The sequence below is a fragment of the Photinus pyralis genome, unplaced genomic scaffold (assembly GCF_008802855.1).
Source record: "Photinus pyralis isolate 1611_PpyrPB1 unplaced genomic scaffold, Ppyr1.3 Ppyr1.4_LG10, whole genome shotgun sequence".
Classification (NCBI taxonomy): Eukaryota; Metazoa; Arthropoda; class Insecta; order Coleoptera; family Lampyridae; genus Photinus; species Photinus pyralis.
This window is the reverse complement of record NW_022170250.1, coordinates 19273916-19296872: the sequence shown is the minus strand read 5'-3', so window position 1 is coordinate 19296872 and position 22957 is coordinate 19273916. Positions and strand designations below refer to the sequence as shown.

Sequence of the window (22957 nt, the reverse complement as noted above, 5' to 3'; positions counted from 1 at the left end):
AACATCGTGGTTCACGTTTCTTTGCCAGTGACTGTATTGCTTTATTGACCTTTTCTTCCATTACTTTACTGACCTTTTCTTCAAAACTTTCAGAGCCCCCTTCCTCTTCCATGGTTCTTACCCGGCTGTCACTGCGAGGTTCCACCATACGTACTCGCGCACTTCCGTGACTAGCTTTCTTGGCGGCTTCGAATTCTAACGCATGGGCCAAAGCTTTTTCAATTTTGTCGTGCCTAGCCAGTCTCAAAGCCTGCTGGGCATCTCCATCACGAACGGCATCGATAAATGTTTGTACAGCCAGTTGATCAAGAAAGCTCTCCGGTGCCGTAGGGTATGCCAATCGAATCAGTCTAGCGATGTCCGCTTCAAGTTCCTGCAAACTTTCTCCAGGTTTCTGCATTCGGTTCTTGACTTGGGCATAGTAAACTTGCTGAAGGTGTTTATCGCCATATCGCATTTCGAGTCGCGCTACTATTTGTTGGAAGTTCTGTTGATCCTCGGGGATGGTCCGCAACACATCCAGAGCATCTCCTCTCAGAGCAAGAATCAGGGCTGTAGTTTTGTCTTGAAGAGTCCATTTATTTGCCGCAGCCGCTGCTTCAAACTGTCGAACGTACGTGGTCCAAGGAATCTTACCATCAAAAGTAGGTGGCTTTACTCGGGCTTGCTGAACGTCGCCTTCTACTCTTGTATTTGTTTCTGGGTCGACCTTCTTGTAATGAGTAGGCTGTGGCACCTCAAGAAGACGGTCCATCAGTAATTCATCTGGGGCACTACTAGTACGCTCTTCCGTAGTCAGTCGCAAGAATTGCTCGCGCAGCTCTTCATACTTGTGCTCAATCTCAACGAATGTTGCTTTAAATGTTTTGGAAACTTCCGTAATTCTATCTTCAACTTTTTCTTCAATTGATTTAGAGACTTCTTCGATAATCTTTCTAGAATTTTCTTCCATTTTCTCGAACTTCCCTTCAAAATTTCTAGAATTTTTTTCCATCTTTTCTTGGTTGCTTTTCATTTCTTGTTGCAACACCTGTTGGCCATTTTGGATTTGATGGAGCAACTTGAGCATCGTTTCTTCCATTTTACCGGCAGCAGATCGTGTTACAGGCATACACAAGCACAAGCACTTAATTTAATCTTACTTTTAATTAATTTCATTAACCCCACACCAGACACCAATGTAACGTGATTTATAAATTCGGGTTCGATTTATATCAATATTTATTAAACAAAACTAAAACACTATAAAAACTGTACAATTTGTATCGATTATTTATATCACACACTTCGCAATTTATATTTCCGCGCTCGATGTTTCATCCGTACTCGATCTCGTTCGGTAGTAAACTCCCTGCGATGTTCGGTCCGCAACCATTTATACACGCAAGCAATGTAAGTCCAGAACACTCGCGTAATTACCGGATAAGTCTCGAATATTCCTATACAAATCCCACTATCGCGCGCGTAGAAAATTCCAGAGCGCCAAAGGCGACGTCATGTCTGGAGCGTTTCCGTTACAATAATGTCAGAAACTATCAGGTATCACCAAAATAACACGTGAGAATACCAGAAGAATACCAGGAAATACCAATTTAAAAAATACCACAGTAACGAAACACTGTCTAAGAAAACCTGAAATCACCAAATACGTATTACCATTTCATCAAGAAAATACCATAAAAGTATCGGAAAGCGAAGACCATTTCGGGAAAATTGTGTTGAAATAAAGAAGGCATCGATAACGTTTTCCCTATAAACCTCAGTAGCCCCTTATTATTTTGGAAATGGTAATAGACCTGTTGTCTACTAGGGAGTATTGGAATACCCCCAGACTTGATGGTAACACTTTCTTCCACAAACCATTTAATCATCGGGACTTGATTGAGAGTTCTGGAGATCTCAGATCCTTTCAAGAAGAATCCCCAATTTAAAGAAACCAATGACGGCAATTAAAATTCCATGCGTTCTCAACTAACGCCATAAGTTAAGCGGGTACCAATCATATCTTTCCAGGATGACGATCACTATGTCGACGCCGACATCTACAAGGGTGGCATTTTCTTGGGCTGCACCTTCGGAATTGCCGCCCTCTACATATGGGCCGTGGGCATTCTGGCGTCCGGACAAAGTTCGACGATGACAGGTAAGTTTTCGCCGGCCGGGCACTCGATCGAGCCGTCACCGAGCTTAACCCCGCAGGCACCTACGCCGGCCAGTTCGCGATGGAGGGTTTCCTGAACCTGCACTGGGTCCGTTGGAAGCGCGTCCTGCTGACTCGAAGTATCGCCATCGTTCCGACTTTCTGCCTCGCGTTCTTCAGCACGATTCAGAACTTGACGTCTTTTAACGATATTCTAAACGTGGTCATGAGCGTGCAGCTGCCCTTCGCGCTGATCCCCACAATTGCGTTTACGAGCAACGTGGAAATTATGGGCGAGTTTGTCAATGGAATGTAAGTGTCGCGCTCGAATTGCGTGGGAATAACTTGAATTTTAGCGGGAATATCCTCATGGCCATTCTCACTAGTTTGGGTATCGTAGGACTTAATACCTACTTCGTTTTGGCGACAATTGCTGGATTAGATATGACTTGGTACTATTGGCTGCTGTTTGCAGTCGTGGCCGTGGTGTACACACTATTTTGTATCTACCTCACTGTGCACATGGTGATATTTATGGGAGCGAAGAGGTTAATGAATTATCCGATAATCAATAAATACGTTTGGGGACCAAGCATTGATGCACAAGGAATGCCGTAAGTCCAAGGCTGCCATTCCTGTCCCATACTCCCTCTTGCACTTCTGTTCCCACCAACACCCGTTCCTACTCCCTGTTCACACCCAACTCCCCCGTTTCCACACGATCATGTACCCCTGTCCCCAAGCACTTCTGCTCCCACCCATCTTGGACTCAACCTATGTTCCCACACACTCCGATGTTTACTCGCTCCTGTTCACTATAATTTCTGCACTTTTCTAACCTTTTCGTAATTGCAGATGGACTCTACTACGTTCCTAACAGCCATTTTCCGATGACTATTAGTATTAGTACACATATTTGTATTTTTTGGTATTAAACTTCGAGAAAACTTAATCTACGTTATTGACAAAGTAACCCTGACCATTTTTGAACCTCCTTGCTTTTTGTACTCCTGATACACCAATCACAGATATACCTACTTTGCGCATATGTGTGCAACAATTACACAGGAGACTTACCTTAGGCGCATATAGCGCATGCATGATAAGCTACTCATACGTTTACATTCTGTACTCCTGATAAAATTTAAAAAAAACTTACCCAAAGTACCCAATACCTCAACTAGGATCGCGCTAATTTATTTAAAGTTTTGCGGGATCCCGCAAATACCGGGATCCCGCGGGATTAACATCTAGCAATCCCCCAAATACATTCTGTAAGAAAATTTTTTTTCCGGATCGATCTGAGACAATTTTTTTCGTGGCTCAAAAAAAGGCAGTGTATAACCTTCCTTTTTTACCAAAAATCGACTGCACCAAAATTTCTCGGGAAAACACTTTTTCTTATTAATTTTGGTGCGTAGAATCCAAAACAATTCGTACTTTTTCGATCAGACTTCTCAATCAAAAGTTATAGACTAGAAACCAATTTCGAAAAAAAATTCAAAGGGCTGTAACTTTTGAACTAGTAGCCCAATCTTGGAACTGTTTGAAATTATGGATTCTACAGGCCACATTCTATAAGAACATTGTTTTTCCGGGTCGATCAGAGACAATTTTTTTTTCGGGCTCAAAAAAAGGCAGTGTATAACCTTCCTTTTTTACCAAAAATCGACTGCACCAAAATTTCTCGGGAAAACACTTTTTCTTATTAATTTTGGTGCGTAGAATCCAAAACAATTCGTACTTTTTCGATCAGACTTCTCAATCAAAAGTTATAGACTAGAAACCAATTTCGAAAAAAAATTCAAAGGGCTGTAACTTTTGAACTAGTAGCCCAATCTTGGAACTGTTTGAAATTATGGATTCTACAGGCCACATTCTATAAGAACATTGTTTTTCCGGATCGATCAGAGACAATTTCTTTTTCGGGGCTCAAAAAAAGGCAGTGTATAACCTTCCTTTTTTTACCAAAAATCACTGCACCAAAATTTCTCGGGAAAACACTTTTTTTATTAACTTTGGTGCGTAGAATCCAAAACAATTCGTACTTTTTCGATCAGACCTGTCAATCAAAAGTTATAGACTAGAAACCAATTTCGAAAAAAATTCAAAGGGCTGTAACTTTTGAACTAGTAGCCCAATCTTGGAACTGTTTGAGATTATGGATTCTACAGGCCACATTCTATAAGAACGTTGTTTTTCCGGATCGATCAAACACAATTTCTTTTTCGGGGCTCAAAAAAAGGCAGTGTATAACCTTCCTTTTTTACCAAAAATCAACTGCACCAAAATTTCTCGGTAAAACACGTTTTTTTATTAACTTTGGTGCGTAGAATCCAAAACAATTCGTACTTTTTCGATCAGACCTGTCAATCAAAAATTATAGACTAGAAACCAATTTCGAAAAAAAATTCAAAGGGCTATAACTATTGAACTAGTAGCCCAATCTTGGAACTGTTTGAAATTATGGATTCTACAGGCCACATTCTATAAGAACATTGTTTTTCCGGATCGATCAGAGACAATTTTTTTCTTCGGAGCTCAAAAAAGGCAGTGTATAACCTTCCTTTTTTACCAAAAATCGACTGCACCAAAATTTCTCGGGAAAACACTTTTTCTTATTAATTTTGGTGGGTAGAATCCAAAACAATTCGTACTTTTTCGATTAGACTTCTCAATCAAAAGTTATAGACTAGAAACCAATTTCGAAAAAAATTCAAAGGGCTGTAACTTTTGAACTAGTAGCCCAATCGTGGAACTGTTTGAAATTATGGATTCTACAGGTCACATCTCAACCGAAGATATGCGTTTGTAGTCTAACGCATTCTGCGTTCCCGTTGCAACATGTTCAAGATAAAATTCCTGACACTAAGCTTTGGCGCATCTAATTCCAACAATTTGGTAAAGAAAGCCTACTCTTGGCATTCTGCACGGTTGGTACGACAATACATTTTCTGGCAGACAGAGTACTCACTCACGAGTCAATACTATTGCATCTGCTTGGATTCTGCGTTCCTGTTACAACATTTTTCAGAGAGATTTACTATATTCTGTATTCCTGATGAAAAACGAAGATTTGGCGCACGTAGTTCCCAAAAAACTACGCACTCGCTTGCAAGTAGTATTCATGGTCAACAATTAAAAAAAAAGTTTACTCGAAGTGTTTTTTTCACCTCTTGGCATTCTGCACCCTTGATACAACAGGAAACTAAGCTCTGGCTAACACAGTACTTATTCAAAGAGGTGTTTGTCAATACTGTTGCATCTATTCGCATTCAGCGTTCCTATTACATCATTTTTAAGAGAAATTTGCTGCATTCTGTTTTCCTGATAGGAAATTTTATAAGAAAAACTTACCTTTGGTGCACAGTGCACACAATTGCCAATAACTTTAATTAACCTCAGTACGTCCTCGAGTTGGTTATTATTGCGTCTGCTTGCATCCTGTTACAACATTTTTAAGAGACATCTACTACATTCTGCATTCCTGATAACAAATTTTATAAGAAAAACCAAGATTTGGAGCACGCAGTGCCCAATAACTATGCACTCGTTTGCACTCAGTATTCCTGGTCAACAATTTAAAAAGTTTACTCGAAGTGTTTTTTTCACCTCCGCTGGCATTCGGCACCCTTAATACAACAATATAAAAAAGAAACTAAGCTCTGGGGAAGACACCACTTCCTCAACGAAGTATTTGTCAATACTATTGCATCCCGTGTTCCTGTTACAACAATTTAAGAGAGGAACTCACATTAGGCGTACATAGTTCCCAATGATTATGGACACGTTTGAATTCTGTATGCCTGATGCGACAATTTTAAAGGGACAGATTTTGCACCACTTTGCATTGTGTACTCCTGATTAAACAATGAAGGCGTCTCTTATTCATTTTTGCACCTCCTCGGATATTCATCAATTTTAAAATAATTGCCTCAAGCTTGGAGCTAGGCGTTTGGTCTTCTCGAGTGAACGTAGTGCCTGTGCTTATCAATGTTTCTATCTTTTTTTAGATTCTGCATTCCTGATGCATTTATTTTTATAGGAGAATCGCGTGTCAGGAGAACATGGTAGGTAATTTGGTTCTTTTTCACTGTCTTGCTTCTCTGATGTCGTCCTGATGAAATATCAGGGGACGCGTGTTACGTACCCTGTCATTATCTTTGGCACCACATTGCAATCTGTGATTGTGATACTCTCAGTATGTGCTCTCTTGGATATTAGGAGACCATAATACGCAAAAGGTGTTTTGCTTCCTTTCTGGACCATTTTAGGTAAACCATTTATAAGTCTCTCGGCCAGTGTTAATGGTCGTTTCAATCTGTCTTACTTTTGAACGGACCTGTGCTCCTGGTAGGTTCGAGCAACGTTATTTTTATTTGCTAATGGAGTACAATTCTGCAATCAATACACGACGGAGTTACACTTTCGTATTGAACGTAGGCGAATCCGCCACTGGTTCTACTAAAACGTACAGTAACATCTACGACACTGCATGCCGTCCCCTTCCATCGAAACCACACCTCCCCAACGGCCTTGGTACTCATTCTCTTTACAAGCTAAAAATAGAACAAGTCTGTTTTATCGTATGATTCATTCATGTTTTATAAACATAATTAGTGTTCCCATCCTTGCTACGGGGGGTTAATGTGCATTTTCCTGGAGATTTAGTGTTTTTTCGCTATTGATCGGTAAGTGCTTGACCTATTCTCCATTTGCTTTTGTACGCTTTTGTATTGCGCACAGATAATTTCGAGGATAAATTTAAAGGTTATTTAATTGAAGAGGTATCGCAATTAGACATTCACCTGTATGTAGTTACCGGGGTTGTTTGGAAAGTAGCTTGGTTTAATCGCCCGCTTATAGGTGGCGTTGGTGGCCTGCTAGTTAAATTACATGGTAGCGACCCAAAAGTCGTTCACTTTGTTCGAAACTTTGAAATTGACCAAATTTTTAATTTTAAAAAAATCAAAAATTCCAGAATAATTTCCTCACTTAATTAGCACCTAATTATAGTTAGTTTACTTTTCATTTTCTTGGTTTTTTGAGGTAGATTTCTGCTGAGTTCATATGAACCTGGCAAAACATGTAATAATTTTTAAAAAAAGGAGCATTTAATTCGGTGATAAGGCACTTAATTAGCACCTAATTATAGTTAGTTCACTTTTCATTTTCTTGGGTTTTAAAGGTAGTGTACTGCTGAGTTCATATGAACCTGGCAGAACATGTAATAAATTAAAAAAAGGAGCATTTAATTCGGGGATAGGGCGCTTAATTAGCAGCTAATTAGCACCTAATTATAGTTAGTTCACTTATCATTTTCTTGGTTTTTGAGGTAGGTAGATTTCTGCTGAGTTCATATGAACGTGGCAAAAAATGTAATAATTTTTAAAATAAAGGAGCGTTTAATTCGGGAATAGGGCCATTAACTCGGCCATTAATTAGCACCTAATTGTGCAATTCACATCGCCTTTTTTTTCTGGGGGGTATTCCAGCCCCCCGCCTATATGTACATTCTTCCCCAACTACTTACTTACATCAAAATTTCTGAAAATAGGCTGATCGTTTTGAAAGTGAAATCACTACCAGCGAGTAAAGGGGGGGGGGGGGGTATGGAGGACTAAAATTATTAGGGTCAGAAAACAGCTAAACCATCTATATTTATTGGGAGACACCTGTTTTTAAAATGGTGCCCTCATGACACAAAATGTCTCTTAAAAAGGGAAACTGTGAGAATAAACGGGGAACTTGAAACGTGGGGAGGGAAGTGGGAAGCGAAACGGTGAACAGGAAATAGAAGCCGTAGCGGGAAGTGGTAACGGAAAAGATAACGGAAAACTTGGTAACAGAAAACGGCGACGGAAAACGGTAACGGCGATTGTTAACTGGAGACGAATGCCGAGAAGCGGGATACAGAAAACGAGAATCGGCAAACGGAAATGCGGAGGGGGCGATAGAAGCGGGGGGTGCAAGTGGGTAGCGGGAAACCGCAAATGAGAAGTAGGAAACGGGGAACGAGGAAAGCGAAACGGTAACGAGAAAAGTAACCGGAAACTGTAACCGGTGATTTGGAAGCGGTAAGCGAAGTGGGGACAGGTACGAGAAACCTCGTGGGAAATAGTCGGACGGGAGTGGTGAACACGAGAACTGCGAAGGTAACCGAGGAACTTGAAACGGAGGTCGGTAGCGTGAATCTAAGATCGAAACGGTATGAGGAAAGTAGTAATGGGAAACGGTAACGGAAACAGGGACCGTTGATGGAAGGCGAATAGCAAGATACGGGAAACGAGTGGCGAGAAACAAGAAATGGGAAACTTTATGGGAGCCGGATAATGAAGGCTGGAAAATTGAACTGAGAAACACAAACAGAAACTGTTGACGGCAATGTGTACCTGGAAAAGGAAACGGTGACCGGGAACCGGTAAACGCGAAGTGGAAACCAGGACGCGGAGTTCAGAAGGGTTAAGCGAAGCGAGAGACAGAAACGGGAAACCGTGGATTTTTAAGTGTCTAACATTTTCCCTCTCTTAGAGGTTTTAGGGTTTCCATGTTCTCAAGGCCTCCAAAGCTTCTAAGGTTTTTATCTTCTGAAAAAGCTTCGACGTTAAGGCTATAATATTTTATCACTGCAAAGTTGCAAGGTTTAAAGGGTTTAAGGCCCCGACACTCCAAGGCTGAGGTGTCCCAAAACTTCAACTCTTTAGGATTTCAAGAATTAAGTTTTCTGTATTTCTAGGTTTTGAAGGTATTATAGACTGCATGGTCTTAAGGTCTTTTAGGTACCAAGGCTTCAAAGCCCAAAAATCAAGACATAAAGGAATTCAGTGCTTTCAACTACTCCAACAATCACAACAACCTTTCAGTTTTTAAGGTTTCCAGGCTTTAACGCCACAGGTGCATGGCTCAACTATTTTAAACCTTTAAAATGTCATTGTATAAAGGCCCGGAGAAGGGCTCCAAGTGTTTTAAGACTTTGAGAGTCAAGCTCAACAATTAAAAGGTCTTCTAAAAAAAGAATACCTCCCAGCAAGATATATATTCAAAGTAAAGAAGAACTTCATAACCCTTCCTCATCACACTGATCTTTTTCCTATAGTACCCTGGTGGTGGTTTTCTGAAAATAGCAAGGGAACTGTCATGAATATGTAACCGAGGGGTCTGGAATACCCCCCAGCATATACGATAGTCCGCTAGCTATTTTCAAAAAACCAGCACGAGGGTACCTACCATAGGAAAGAGGTGGGGGTTATGGAGAACGATTATGGAGTACTTTTAATGTAATTCTCCAGAAGTGGTCATTTTATCTTCCCCAGACCCCCCGAAAACTTTCTTCCACAAAACGTTCAGCCTGTAGGAATCTTATGATTAATTTTGGGCAAACATCAGATCCTCTTTTTCTAAGAAGTACTGCAGAGAACGCCACCGGAGGGTCTGGGGGTACTGAAGACTCCCACGTTAGCTTCATTCCCACATCAACTAATGTACTGTGTACCTGGAGGGGATGTAATACCCATCGGCATGGGAAGATTCAATTACCATTTCCGGTGATAACCCTTCCCCATCACCCCCACCCTTTCTTATTGTACTCTCGTGGTTTTCTGAAAATAGCAAGGGAAATGTCTCATATGCTGGGGGGTATTCCATATCACCCAGGCCCCCCGGCAACTCTTCCACAAAACGTGGAAAATTATATTAAAAGTAAAGAACTCGATAACCGTTCCCTCTAACACCCATCCCTTTCCTATGGTAGGTACCCTTGTGGTGGTTTTATGAAAATAGCAAGGGAACTGTCGCATATGCTGAGAGGTAATCCAGACGGGTCTGTTAACTTGCCCCCCCCCCCCCCCCCCCTGCGCTAGTTGTATTATGAAATGAATGCGCTCGTTATGCGCTCATATGCGCGATAATAACTCTTGCGCCATTATCGTTTTTAGAAATCCGAAAAAACATTGGGGGGGGGGCAAGTGAACGTACCCCCCCCCCCCCGTACTTATTTTGTTCCTTGTAACTAGGTCACCTGATACATTTGGGTATGCGCTCAATTGCGCCACTTGAATTAAAGCTAGCGCCATTACGGTTAAGCCGTGACAAATTTTCAAAAAGTGGGGGGGGGCAACTTAACGTTTTTAAAAGTTATTTCCGGAAGTGCGTCCATTTTGAAAATATTTTACATCGATTCGGCCTTCGGAGTAACTCCTAAATACAAATTTTTAAAAACTTACCTATTTTACTTTCTCAGAATCGTTTAACTACAGCTTCCAAAAAAACACCCTGTATAGTGTTTCTGAAACACTATAATGGCGCCAAGATTTTTGTTTACGGCGCATTTTAGCGCATGATGAAAGGTACCATGTAGTAGAAAAAACATGTTAAAAAACGTAACTTTTGAAAACGTTAAGTTAGCCCCCCCCCCACTTTTAAAAAATTTTTTATGGCTTAACCGTAATGGCGCTAGCTTTAATTCAAGTAGCGCAATTGAGCTCATAACCAGATGTATCAAGTGGCACAAATACCGGTAGCAAAATGCGTTATGGGGGATTCCGTTCACTTGGCTCCCCCCCAAATATATTTAAGGATAACCAAAAAACAATAATGGCGCAAAGATATCTTTTTACGGCGCATTTCAGCGCATACCTGAGAGTACAATTTCGTATGAAAAGATGTTAAAAAAAGTAACTTTTAAAAACGTTAAGTTGGCCCTCCCACTTTTTGAAAATTTGGCACGGCTTAACCGTAATGGCGCTAGCTTTAAATCAAGTGGCGCAATTGAGCGCATAACCAAATGTATCAGGTGACCTAGTTACAAGGGACAAAATACGTACTGGGGGGGGCTACGTTCACTTGGCCCCCCCCCAAATGTTTTTTCGGATTTCTAAAAAACGATAATGGCGCAAGAGTTATTATCGGTGGCGCATATGAGTGCATAACGAGCGCATTCATTTCAAAATAATACGACTATCAAATCTCTCAGTGGGGGGGCCAAGTTAACGGACCCAATCCAGACCCCTCGGTAACTTTCTTCCACAAATCGTTCAGCGTTTAGGAACCTCACGATTATTTCTGGGAAAACATCGTCAGAACCTCTTCTCCTACGTAGAACTGCAGAGAACGTACCACCGGGGGGGGGGGGGATTTTGAACTTACAGTAGTTTCTTTCTTAATAAATCAATCTATTGCCTACATAAATTACATTTGATGCACACAGAAGCTAATCAGAAATCGAGTCATCGCTGTAATTGGAACTGCTCGATCTGATGTCGCCCTCGATGCCTCCCGCATACAAGGAGTTGTACGCTATTTTTAATATCAGATACGTCCAGAATATATGAAGTGCCAGCAGTGACATCAGGAGTCCGTTCAAGATGTGATACACCGGAAACATCGGCATGGTTGGGGGGTTCTCGATCAGCGTGTTTCGAAGTATCCAAAAGGGGAAGGCGCCGAGGCGCGTCGCGAACCACACGAGCGTGAACATTGCGAAAATCGCGTCGCACGTCTTCTGGTAGCCGGAGTACTTCGCCATCTTCGCGGCGTCCAGGAAGATGTCGGCGGAATCGTGGACGATTAGTACCAGACTTCCGATTCTGTGCATGTTAGTCATCCAGGAGAGCGACATCAGGGCGATAGTGGCGACGTGGTGGCCGAACATCTGCCAGAAGTCCTTGCGTTTCCTGTCGAAGAATTGGCTTAAGCAAAGCGACCAGTAGAAGGCCAGGGAGATGATGTATTGGCACCATATACCGATATCGATGCTCTGGTGAGGGTAGTTGAACCTGAAATGATCATAACAGCGTGGGAGCCAAAAATTCTTCAAAACTCACCAACACTGGCTAATGTCCCAAAACCACGGCTTATTCCACAAGACTACCAGACCTAAAAGGAAACTGCTGACGTAGTACAGGCATCGCCAGCTATTCTCGCAAAATTTCATCAAAGTCGACGGTTGATCTTGACTTCGACGTAAGCGTAACCATCGCTCCACCTTTCGATCGGGCCAGTCCAGCTGCTTGGCCAACCCCTGAATCTGAAGAGACAGTTTGATCCACTCCAACCCCAAATCTCCCACTCACTTGTTTATTGTTCACCCGCTTGTAACGCATGTACGCTCTCTCCAAGACGGCGTTTGGTGGAGCCGTCTTCGATCTGTACTCCTTCATTCCAATCGCCACTCCTAATGGAGCAAACCACTTGCTGGAAGATGCTCACTTAGATCTGCGAATTGTTAGAGAAAAGACTCACTGCTCGAGATAGTATCGCAATGCCAACATTAGAAAGGCGAGCGGAATTGGAATGTACAGATGCTTCGGGTTGGAATATCGGATTGTGTCACTGGAGCCCGGGGCTATGTCTTTCCATGTTGTGTTCGGAGGCAACCAAACGTGTTCATTCCAAAATCCATCCATTATACCGCGCAACACTTCACCGTGCATTTTTTCCAATTGGAAATCAGTAAAAACAATGGAGTAGATCCGTGAAAACGCAGTCACTCACTCTACAAGGGGTTTTTTCAATTAAGTAACCGCAGATTTGTCGTTTCCGATATTGCGTAAATTAATTAGCGATTATCGTTTCATGGTGATCCAATTTTCGTCTCGTCTACGCGTTTCTTTTCTTCCATCTCTGTCTTTGGTGTCGTTTCAGAAGTTTCGAAATCTTCGGAAATGGACATGTAGAGGGAAATATGTAGAAATTATGCTGCATTTTGATTGATCTCCTTCTGTTTCATTTTGACCACAGCATATGGCGCCAATAGATTTATGTGAACTACCATCATTTTTCGCCTCGCTGTCTTTTGGGATGCGGCAGATCAAATCAATTACATTCATAAGTCTAATCGGGGGTTTTCGTCTATTGTCGATCACCACCAGAACTTTTTGGCCAACTGGAACTTCCTCATTACCAACGTGAAGCACTCCATTCTTCAAAGTCCATTTCCAAGATCATCTCATCCGCGATAGCAGCCACGAGCACTTGATCCTTACGGGAATTGAATCCAATACTAACGTCCATCACAAAGAATAACACGAACACGAAACCCCCCAGCCGAGCCCCCAGCAATCCCAAGTAAGAAAGACCACCAGGTTAGGAAGATTCGACGTAATACTAGTTCACTGAATTTTTCTGCCTCGAAATGTGTTCCTGGGGAGTACTCCATACCTCCCAGACAATTTTCAAGGGCGGTCCGGTGAATACGAATATCTTATGGTGAATTCGGTGAATTTCTCTTTTATGATAATACCAGTTTAGGGTAATACCAGTGTTGAGGAAGTTTCACTGAATTTTTCGTTTGGGTTCGCTTATGATTCATAAGAAATGCAACTCCCTGAATATTGGTGTGTCGCTTTGTAATCGAAAGTAATTAATTGGGCGGTAAAGTACCTACCGTAATGCGCCAGAGTACTAGCTCTGCACGAGCGGATATCTCTCTTTCTCAGGACCAGTGGGCTAATAGATAATACCCTGGCTGTAACTTTTTTACTAGTAGCCCAATCTTGGAACTGTTTGAAATTATGGATTCTACAGGCCACATTCTATAAGAAAATTTTTTTTCCGGGTCGATCTGAGACAATTTTTTTTTCGGGGCTCAAAAAAAGGCAGTGTATAACCTTCCTTTTTTACCAAAAATCGACTACACCAAAATTTCTCGGGAAAACACTTTTTCTTATTAATTTGGGTGCGTAGAATCCAAATCAATTCGTACTTTTTCGATCAGACTTCTCAATCAAAAGTTATAGACTAGAAACCAATTTCGAAAAAAAATTCAAAGGGCTGTAACTTTTGAACTAGTAGCCCAATCTTGGAACTGTTTGAAATTATGGATTCTACAGGCCACATTCTATAAGAAAATTTTTTTTCCGGGTCGATCTGAGACAATTTTTTTTTCGGGGCTCAAAAAAAGGCAGTGTATAACCTTCCTTTTTTACCAAAAATCGACTACACCAAAATTTCTCGGGAAAACACTTTTTCTTATTAATTTGGTGCGTAGAATCCAAATCAATTCGTACTTTTTCGATCAGACTTCTCAATCAAAAGTTATAGACTAGAAACCAATTTCGAAAAAAAATTCAAAGGGCTGTAACTTTTGAACTAGTAGCCCAATCTTGGAACTGTTTGAAATTATGGATTCTACAGGCCACATTCTATAAGAAAATTTTTTTCCGGGTCGATCTGAGACAATTTTTTTTTCGGGGCTCAAAAAAAGGCAGTGTATAACCTTCCTTTTTTACCAAAAATTGACTGCACCAAAATTTCTCGGGAAAACACTTTTTCTTATTTATTTTGGTGCGTAGAATCCAAAACAATTCGTACTTTTTCGATCAGACTTCTCAATAAAAAGTTATAGACTAGAAACCAATTTCGAAAGAAAATCCAAAGGGCTGTAACTTTTGAACTAGTAGCCCAATCTTGGAACTGTTTGAAATTATGGATTCTACAGGCCACATTCTATCAGAAAACTTTTTTCCGGGTCGATCTGAGACAATTTTTTTTTCGGGGCTCAAAAAAAGGCAGTGTACCTTCGTTTTTTACCAAAAATCGACTGCACCAAACTTTCTCCGGAAAACACTTTTTCTTATTAATTTGGGTACGTAGAATCCAAATGAATTCGTACTTTTTCGATCAGACTTCACAATCAAAAGTTATAGACTAGAAACCAATTTCGAAAAAAATTCAAAGGGCTGTAGCTTTTGAAATAGTAGCCCAATCTTGGAACTGTTTGAAATTATGGATTCTACAGGCCACATTCTATAAGAAAAATTTTTTTCCGGGTCGATCTGAGACAATTTTTTTTTACTTTTTCGATCAGACTTCTCAATCAAAAGTTAGACTAGAAACCAATTTCGAAAAAAATTCAAAGGGCTGTAACTTTTGAACTAGTAGCCCAATCTTGGAACTGTTTGAAATTATGGATCTACAGGCCACATTCTATAAGAAATTTTTTTTCCCGGGTCGATATGAGACAATTTTTTTTTTCGGGGCTCAAAAAAAGGCAGTGTATAACCTTGCTTTTTTACCAAAAATCGACTACACCACAATTTCTCGGAAAATGTATGACAATTTGAATACGGAACAAAGTCAAAATGCCGCGGATAATTCATACAGTTTCGCTTCGCAATTTTGACGTAGAATGCCGCTCTCCCACCCAATTATTTACTCGCCGAATCCTACACCTGAAGTTCGCTCAGACCTGTATCTCTTAGACAGCAGAAAATGGCCTTCAGAAACTTATAAGGTAATAATTGGAAACGTGCTCTGGAAAACTCAATTGTTTGTCGGGAGTTGGAACGTTTTTTTTCTGGTTTTGACAGATTAATAAATTAGAAGATCCCCATTTATGTACGACGTCTGTATCTTAACTGCGAATGCGCCTTGCTTCGACTGATTCTTCTTTCTTGGCAGTTTTTCTTCCGCTTTCTCTACGCCTATTATACTTCTCGAGCTAATAACATCAGTTTACAGGTCCCAATGCAAAAACCTGGAAAGACGTCGTTGGCGATGCCGATCCGGGAGTCGACCTTCAGATCTACGAGCTGTAAGTGACCACTCTTTTGCTGCAATGGGTAAATTTTACTCGTACATTTACTTTCCGAAGGTTGTGGGCGTTTTTTCTGATTTCAAAAAACCAAATAAAGATTAAAATGCAATTTTGACTTGGTCGAGGAGAATTTTTGGAATTTTTCCTAATTTGAATGGTTTTGAAATTCCTAGAATTGTAGACTTTTTCTTGATTTTTGAATATATTGATGATTTGAAATATTTTTGAAAGTTTTAGTTTTTTCTTTTTTATGATTTTACTACATGCCTAACTTGAATTTTTGTGTGCACCTAACTGTAAAATTGCTTGCTTCTGGGGGAATTTTTCTGTATCCACGCTACTACCAGGTACTAAGTACTTCTGGGGGGGGGGGGGGGGGTCAGCAACGGAAAATTCAATGACCATTTGCTTGGTATTCTCGTGGTAATTTTTTGAAAACGGCAAGGAAACTACCGCATATACGATACCCCCCAGTAACTTTCTTCCACAAAATATTTAGTTTTCAGGAATTTCAAGATTATTTTTTTGCGAAAAATTCATCAGACCCTCTTCTCCTAAGAAAAGTACTGTAGGGAACGTACCACCGGGGGGTCTGGGGGTTATGGAATGCCCCCCCCCCCCCCCCCCCAGCAAATGAAGATGTAACAACCATTTCCGGAAAATGCAATTTTAGAAGTAAAGGACCCTTATCGCCTTTCCCTATAAACCTTTTCCATTTCCCATGGTACCCTCGTTGCAATTTTTTGAAAAGGGCAAGAGAACTGTCGTATATGCTGGGGAGTACTCCACACATCTCCCACAAAATGTTTAGTTTTCAGAAATTTCAAGATTATTATTGGGAAAATATCATAAGATCCTCTTCTCCTAAGAAGTACTGCAGAGAACGTACCACCGAGGGAACTGGGACTTCCCTTGGTACTCTCGTGGCGGTTTTTTAAAAATGGCAAGGGAACTACCGTATATACGATACATCCCAGGCCCCCCGGTAACTTTCTTCCACAAAACATTTACCTAGTTTTCCAGGAATTTCAAGATTATTTTTGCGAAAAAATCATCAGATCCTCTTCTCCTAAGAATTACTGTAGGGCACGTACTACCGGGGGGTCTGGGGGTTATGGAATGCCCCCCAGCAAATGAAGATTTAACGACCATTTCCAGAAAATACAATTTTTTGAAGTAAAGGACCCTTATCGCGCTTCCACATAACCTTTTTCCCTTTCCCATGATACTCTCATGGCGATGTTTTGAAAATGGCAAGGGAACCGTCGTGTATACTGGGGGGGTATCCCATACCTCCCCGACCCCCCGGTAACTTTCTCCCACAAAACTTGTAGTTGTCATGAATTTCAAGATTATTTTTGGGAAAAAATCATCAAATTCTCTTCTCCTAAGAAGTACTGCAGAGAACGTACCGCAGGGCGGTCTGGGGGTTATGGAATGCCCCCCAGCAAATGAAGATTTAACGACCATTTCCGGAAAATACAATTTTAGAAGTAAAGGGCCCTTATCGCCCTTCCCCATAACCTTTTTCCCTTTCCCATTGTACTCTTGTGGCGATTTTTTGAAAATGGCAAGGGAACCGTCGTGTATACTGGGGGGTTTCCCATACCTCCCCGACCCCCCGGCAACTTTCTCCCACAAAACGTATAATTGTCATGAACTTCAAGATTATTTTTGGGAAAAAATCATCAGATCCTCTTCTCCTAAGAAGTACTGTAGAAAACGTACCATCGGGGGGTCTGGGGGTTATGGAATGCGCATTTCCGGAAAATATAATTTTAAAAGTAAATTACCCTTATCCCCCTTTCTCATGGTACTCTCGTGGCTGTTTTTTTTTTAAAATGACAAGGGAATTAACGTATATGCTTGAGATCCTCTTTTCCTAAGAAGTTCCATCGGGGAGTTTGGTCTGGTGCGTATGGAATACCCCCCAGCAATGACAATTTCCCGAAAATAAAATTAGAAGTGAAGGATTCCTATTGCTCTTCCCCATAATACTCTTTCCTTTCCCATGGTACCCCCGTGGCGATTTTTTTAAAATGGCAAGGGAACTGTCGTATTCATTCTGGGGGTATTCCACAACCCCCGGTAATTTTTTCCACAAAATGTTCAACCTTCGGCAGTCTCAGGATAATTTTTGAGAAGAAACCTTCATATCTTCATAAAATCCTCTTCTTCTAAGATCTACTGCAGAGAACGTACCACCGGGGGGTCTGAGGGGTATGGAATATCTCCCAGCAAAGGAATATTCAATGACCGATGCTGAAAAATTGTAGATATTTAAATTAAAGAAGGACTCGATAACCCTCATCCCTTTCCCTTAGTGCTCCCGTGGTGGTTTTCTGAAAATGGCAGGATAACTGTCATATGCTGGGGGTATTCTAGACCACCCGCTATTTTTTTCCACAAAACGTTGAACGCGTCTCACAATAATTTTCGAGAAGAAATCTTCATATCCTCATGAAACCCTCTTGTCCTAACAACTAACGCAGAGAACGTACCATCAGGGGTTCTGGGGATTATGGAATACCCCCCGGTAAAGGGATACTTAATGACCGTTTCTGAAAAATTTTTAGGAATTATAGGAAATTATAGTAAAGAAGGATTCGATATCCCCTCTCCATAACCCTGATTCGTTTCGCATAGTACTCTTGTGGTGGTTTTCTGAAAATGGCAGGATATAGCCTTAGGTCTTTAAATCTCTCAAATTGCAGTGTAACAGTTAAATGGCTTTCGATCCAAAGCACAGTTTAAAGTAGTGAATGTATAAAGATTGCACATTTTCAAGGCTCTAAGGTTTCCACTTTTTTAGGTGTCCAAAACTTCAACGTGATAGGATTTCAAAGAGGCTATTAATAATTCTTCCAGGATTCAAGACTAAACCGCTCTTCATGGATTTAAGAGTCTAAAGATGCTTTAAAAGGCTTTCCAACTTTTTATAAATATTCAATTCTCTTTCAAATTTCAATTCAAAGAGAACCAGAGTTCCAATTCAGTTACCGTCATGGATGTTAACCTTTTACATTTGCGTTATCTGGAAAAATAACTTAACGTAGCATCATTTGGTTTATAAATAACCATAATCTTATCGTGCTAAAAAATGTAAATAATTCCTGACGTACACCGAGTGAACGAGAAAGCGTTTTTCCGTTTCGAATATTTCGGGCTGTAAGTGTACAATTTTGTTTCCAAGATTTCAATGCAGGATGCATATCCGTTTCTTCACATTAGGGAATGTTTCGACCATCCTTCGTGGTTTCGTGTGCCTTTTGATCGCTCAATGTCTCTTTTTAACAACGACAAAAATCTAAATTCATCGAATTACGAATCATCCTGTTAAGTGCAATTATAGCAATCGATTTATCCTTGAAATTATATCAAATTATCTGAGATCATTTTGACAGCGATTATCATTAAATCAAGGTACTAATCGCAATTAATTTTCAGACATGGACGGCGCTTTTAATTACCGATTTTGGAATGCGATCGCCTGCGAGGCCGTTCATTCCGGCGATAAACTGAAGCAGGGAATAAAGGAGTGCATCGTGCGGGACAAGGTGAAGCTCGAGGATTTTAAGGGAATCGACATCGAGAAGAGTAACATCAATTACTTGACGTCGGAGCTCTTTGACGAAATGAGTCACCTGCAGAACATCAAGCTGATCTTCAACACGATCACCGATATGCCTTCCGGCGTTTTTCGGAATTTGGCGAGTCTGAACGAGATAAACATCGGCTTCAATACGATTGAGAGTATGGCGAACGATGCGTTCTCTGGTCCGGAAAAGGTGAAGAATTTATTCTTTTACGGCAATAAAATTGAGAACATTCCCGAAGGGGTGTTCGATGCGCTGACCGAGCTCGAAACTGCCAAGCTGCACAACAACAACCTGCGGGTGATCACCCCTGAGACTTTTAAGAACAACAATTTTATCACGTTGTTGTGGCTGTCCGGGAATAATATTCGGCATTTGTCGGCGAATGTCTTCGCGAATCTCACCCTGTTGACATCTCTGATGCTGGACGGAAATGAGATGGAGGAACTGGATGATGGTTGCTTCGTCGGTTTGGGGAGTTTGAAATCGTTGCGGCTCGATCAGAATAAGCTCAGAACGTTTCCCGACGAGGTTTTTGCCCCACTTATTTCATTGGACAGTTTGGATCTCACATCGAACGACATCGAGGAGTTGCCAATTTCGCTTTTCGCGCGGTTAGCGAATTTGACCGCCCTAAACTTGTCCAAGAACAAGCTGCGCGATTTACCGGTGGAAATTTTTTCGGCTGCAACCCTGCTGAGCAATCTACAGTTGCAGAACAATCATCTCGCGAGTTTACCTGGTGGCATCTTCAACAGCTTGAGTGGGTTGAAGAAGTTGAATTTGTCTCACAATGAAATAACTGAGCTGTCTCCGGGGATATTTGAAGGTAATGTTGAGCTGACTCACTTGAATCTCAGCTCTAATAAGCTGGAAGCGTTAATTTCGGGCACTTTTGATGGTCTGAGCCAGCTCTTGGAGTTGAATTTGGATAAGAATTTGATTGTATCGGTCGACTGTGACGTCTTCAAGGATTTAGAGGCTCTCACCTGCCTGTATTTGAAGAGTAACCAAATCGAAAGCCTTGATGAGTCAGTGTTCCGTGGCCTACGGAAGTTGGAGAAGCTGCACTTGAAGAATAACAAAATTGCGGATCTTCCCGTGGGAATTCTCTCCGATCTCTCTCAACTGACCGAGCTGGAGCTGTACGAAAACGCGATCGGCGGGCTGGAGCAAGGCGTCTTCGACTCGATCTCAAAGCTCACCACTCTTCTTCTGTACGATAACCAAATTGAGCACATCGCCCCGGGCACCTTCCGAAACTTGGAGATTATCAACTCGCTGTTCTTGGGGCGAAACAAGCTGAGCAAACTGGACGCGGGCACCTTCGCCGGAATGCCCGAACTGAACTACCTCACGGTCGAAAACAACGAGATCGCCGAGCTGGAGGTCGGCTGCTTTGACGGCCTGCCGAGCTTAAAGACGTTGACGCTCTCGCAAAATCCGATCGAAAGTCTACAGCCGAACGTGTTCGCCGAGCTCTCCCACTTGGGGTATCTCTACTTGGAGAACACAAATTTAAGTGTAGTGCACTCGGGAATGTTTCACGGCCTGCTGAATTTGCACCAGCTGCACCTGTCGAAGAACAAAATCGCGACCATCGAATCGGGCGCGTTCGAGGGCCTCCCGAACTTGGAGTTCCTCTCGCTGTTCACAAACGATCTTACCGAAATATCCGAGGAGACCTTTAACGGCCTGAGCGGGCTGGACTATCTCGAGCTGGGCACCAACCGCATCAAAACCATTTCACCAGACGCCTTCATCTCGACCCCCAAGCTCAAGTTCCTCCGGCTGGGCAACAACGAAGTTTCCCTCGAGAGCGAAACGTTCGCGCATTGCCCGAAGCTCGTGCAGCTTGATCTGACCGCGAATAACATTGAAACCCTACCGGATGATATCTTCCTCCCTCTCCACTCGCTGAACACGCTCTACTTCGGCCACAACAAATTGGAAACCCTCAACTCCGGTACCATAACTAATTCCCTCAAATTGCAATACCTATACTTGGACAATAACCAAATAACCACCGTGAAAGCGGGCGCCTTCGACGACCTGCAGCTGCTGTGGGAGCTCCACTTGGAGGACAACAAAATCGAAACGATCGAACCGGGCAGCTTCTCCCCCCTACAGCACATGTACATACTTCGCCTTGGGAACAACAACCTATCGCAGCTAAACCTGGACGCGTTCGACGATCTGAAAGCTTTAAAAACAGTAACGATCGACGGAAATCCGTTGGACGAGGAAGTTCTCGCCCACTTCAAGACTAAATATCCCGAACCCGTTCCTAAAGTTGTTACCTGTTATTGTTAGGCTTTAGTGAGGACCAATCGCTTTAGGTACCACGCGTTAACTTGTGATATAAACGGCAATTATTAAACGCACTGTCTATTTCTATATTTTTTATTTATGTTGTTAATAAAGCTTTGTCACTAAATTTCGTCTCCATCTCTTATTCGTACTACCCACTGACAATATCTCCGAATGCCGTCAGCAGCAGTGGGATCATGGCGCTTTCGGCCTGGAAGGTCTCTGCAATCTTCGTAATTCACCCAGCCTCACGATCTAGGTGGATTTGGTGAGAAATCTGCTGTTCCCACTCACGGTCTTTTTCCCCGGACGTTGGGGATCACTTGTCCCCGTGACGATGTTTGTTGGTTTCGGTGCAGCCAAGAACGTTTGGGGGTGGGAATAACACGCTGCTATGTTAGAAAAGAAGTGGATGTGAATAAGTGCGGCAAATGCTGGGGCATACACGAGAAAGATCTGGAGTGTAAACCGCACGACAATAAAAATAAGTGTTTGAACTGCGGTGAGGAGGGCTGTGTGACCAGATAGAGAAGGAGCCATGGGGCAAAGCATACCTATACAGGGTGTCAATTTTAAAACTTGCAGTCGGCAGTTTGCAAACTAAAGAAGATATTGAAAATCGCGAAAAACCGTTTCGGGGGTATCGAGGGGGAACCAAAATGACTAAATGGCAACCACATACTTGTGACACATCGTTGGAAAGCTACTGAAAAATGCTTTCCAGTGGCATCCATGAAGTCAATATTGATTAGAGACAATTTAACAAAAATTTAATAATTAACAAAAAAAAAAAATTAAGCCATGGCTATGTGCAAGATTTGGTCACTCATAACGTCATTCTGGTTCCCCCTCGCTATCCCCGAAACGGTTTTTCGCGATTTTCAGTATCTTCTTTAGTTTCGAATTTTGGCCGACTGTAAGTTTTAAAATTGACACCCCGTATGATAGTAGTCGAGAAGATTCGCGTGAGGGAGCGAGCGATCGGGCACTGTTTCTTCTGAGAGATGGCGGTAAACGATCAAGACAACCAAAGGAAGATCGAAGAAAGGGAGATCACGGAGGCAGTCAAACAAATACCCAAGAAGAAACTTCCAGGGTCGGACGGACTCCCTCCGGAATTCGTGGCACTGGTGGCAAAGAGAGCCCCCGAGATGTTTTCTGCCCCCTTCGAGGCAGTTATGAGGGAAGGGAAATACCCACCAACGTGGAAAAGTGCCGAGGTGGTGTTGGTCCCTAAAAAGGACGAGGGGAAATTTAGGCCGATCGCCCTGCTAGGCCATCTTGGCAAGCTGTTCGAGAGGGTAGCTGCCGCGCGATTGCAGTCTAGATGGAAGGCCTCCCCAAATCAGTACGGTTTCGTGAAAGGAAGGGGGACGA

At 42.0% G+C, this 22957-nt stretch overlaps 3 protein-coding genes across 4 annotated transcripts; 2 read left to right on the top strand and 1 right to left on the bottom strand.

The window, feature by feature from the left end:
* Window positions 1-1946: 1946 nt before the first annotated feature.
* LOC116161878 (protein Malvolio-like) lies at window positions 1947-3088 on the top strand. Its single transcript, XM_031475359.1, has 4 exons — window positions 1947-2143; window positions 2200-2452; window positions 2497-2754; window positions 2996-3088. The coding sequence occupies exons 1-4, from the start codon at window positions 2137-2139 to the stop codon at window positions 3015-3017; spliced, it is 540 nt and encodes a 179-aa protein (XP_031331219.1). The 5' UTR covers window positions 1947-2136; the 3' UTR covers window positions 3018-3088.
* Window positions 3089-6673: 3585 nt separating this feature from the next.
* On the top strand, window positions 6674-21707 carry LOC116161322 (insulin-like growth factor-binding protein complex acid labile subunit). Of its 2 annotated transcripts, XM_031474637.1 has the most exons (3): window positions 6675-6831; window positions 15599-15671; window positions 19122-21707. In XM_031474637.1, exons 2-3 carry the CDS (start codon window positions 15605-15607, stop codon window positions 21581-21583), a joined length of 2529 nt encoding a protein of 842 aa, XP_031330497.1. In that variant the 5' UTR covers window positions 6675-6831; window positions 15599-15604; the 3' UTR covers window positions 21584-21707. The 2 variants fall into 2 exon arrangements, with proteins under 2 accessions (XP_031330498.1, XP_031330497.1); XM_031474638.1 differs by lacking the exon at window positions 15599-15671 and having other exon boundaries at window positions 6674-6831.
* On the bottom strand, window positions 11349-12824 carry LOC116162415 (ceramide synthase 6-like). Its single transcript, XM_031476029.1, has 4 exons — window positions 12380-12824; window positions 12211-12331; window positions 11962-12164; window positions 11349-11913 (listed from the first exon to the last, which is right to left on the bottom strand). Exons 1-4 carry the CDS (start codon window positions 12568-12570, stop codon window positions 11349-11351), a joined length of 1080 nt encoding a protein of 359 aa, XP_031331889.1. The 5' UTR covers window positions 12571-12824.
* Window positions 21708-22957: the final 1250 nt, after the last annotated feature.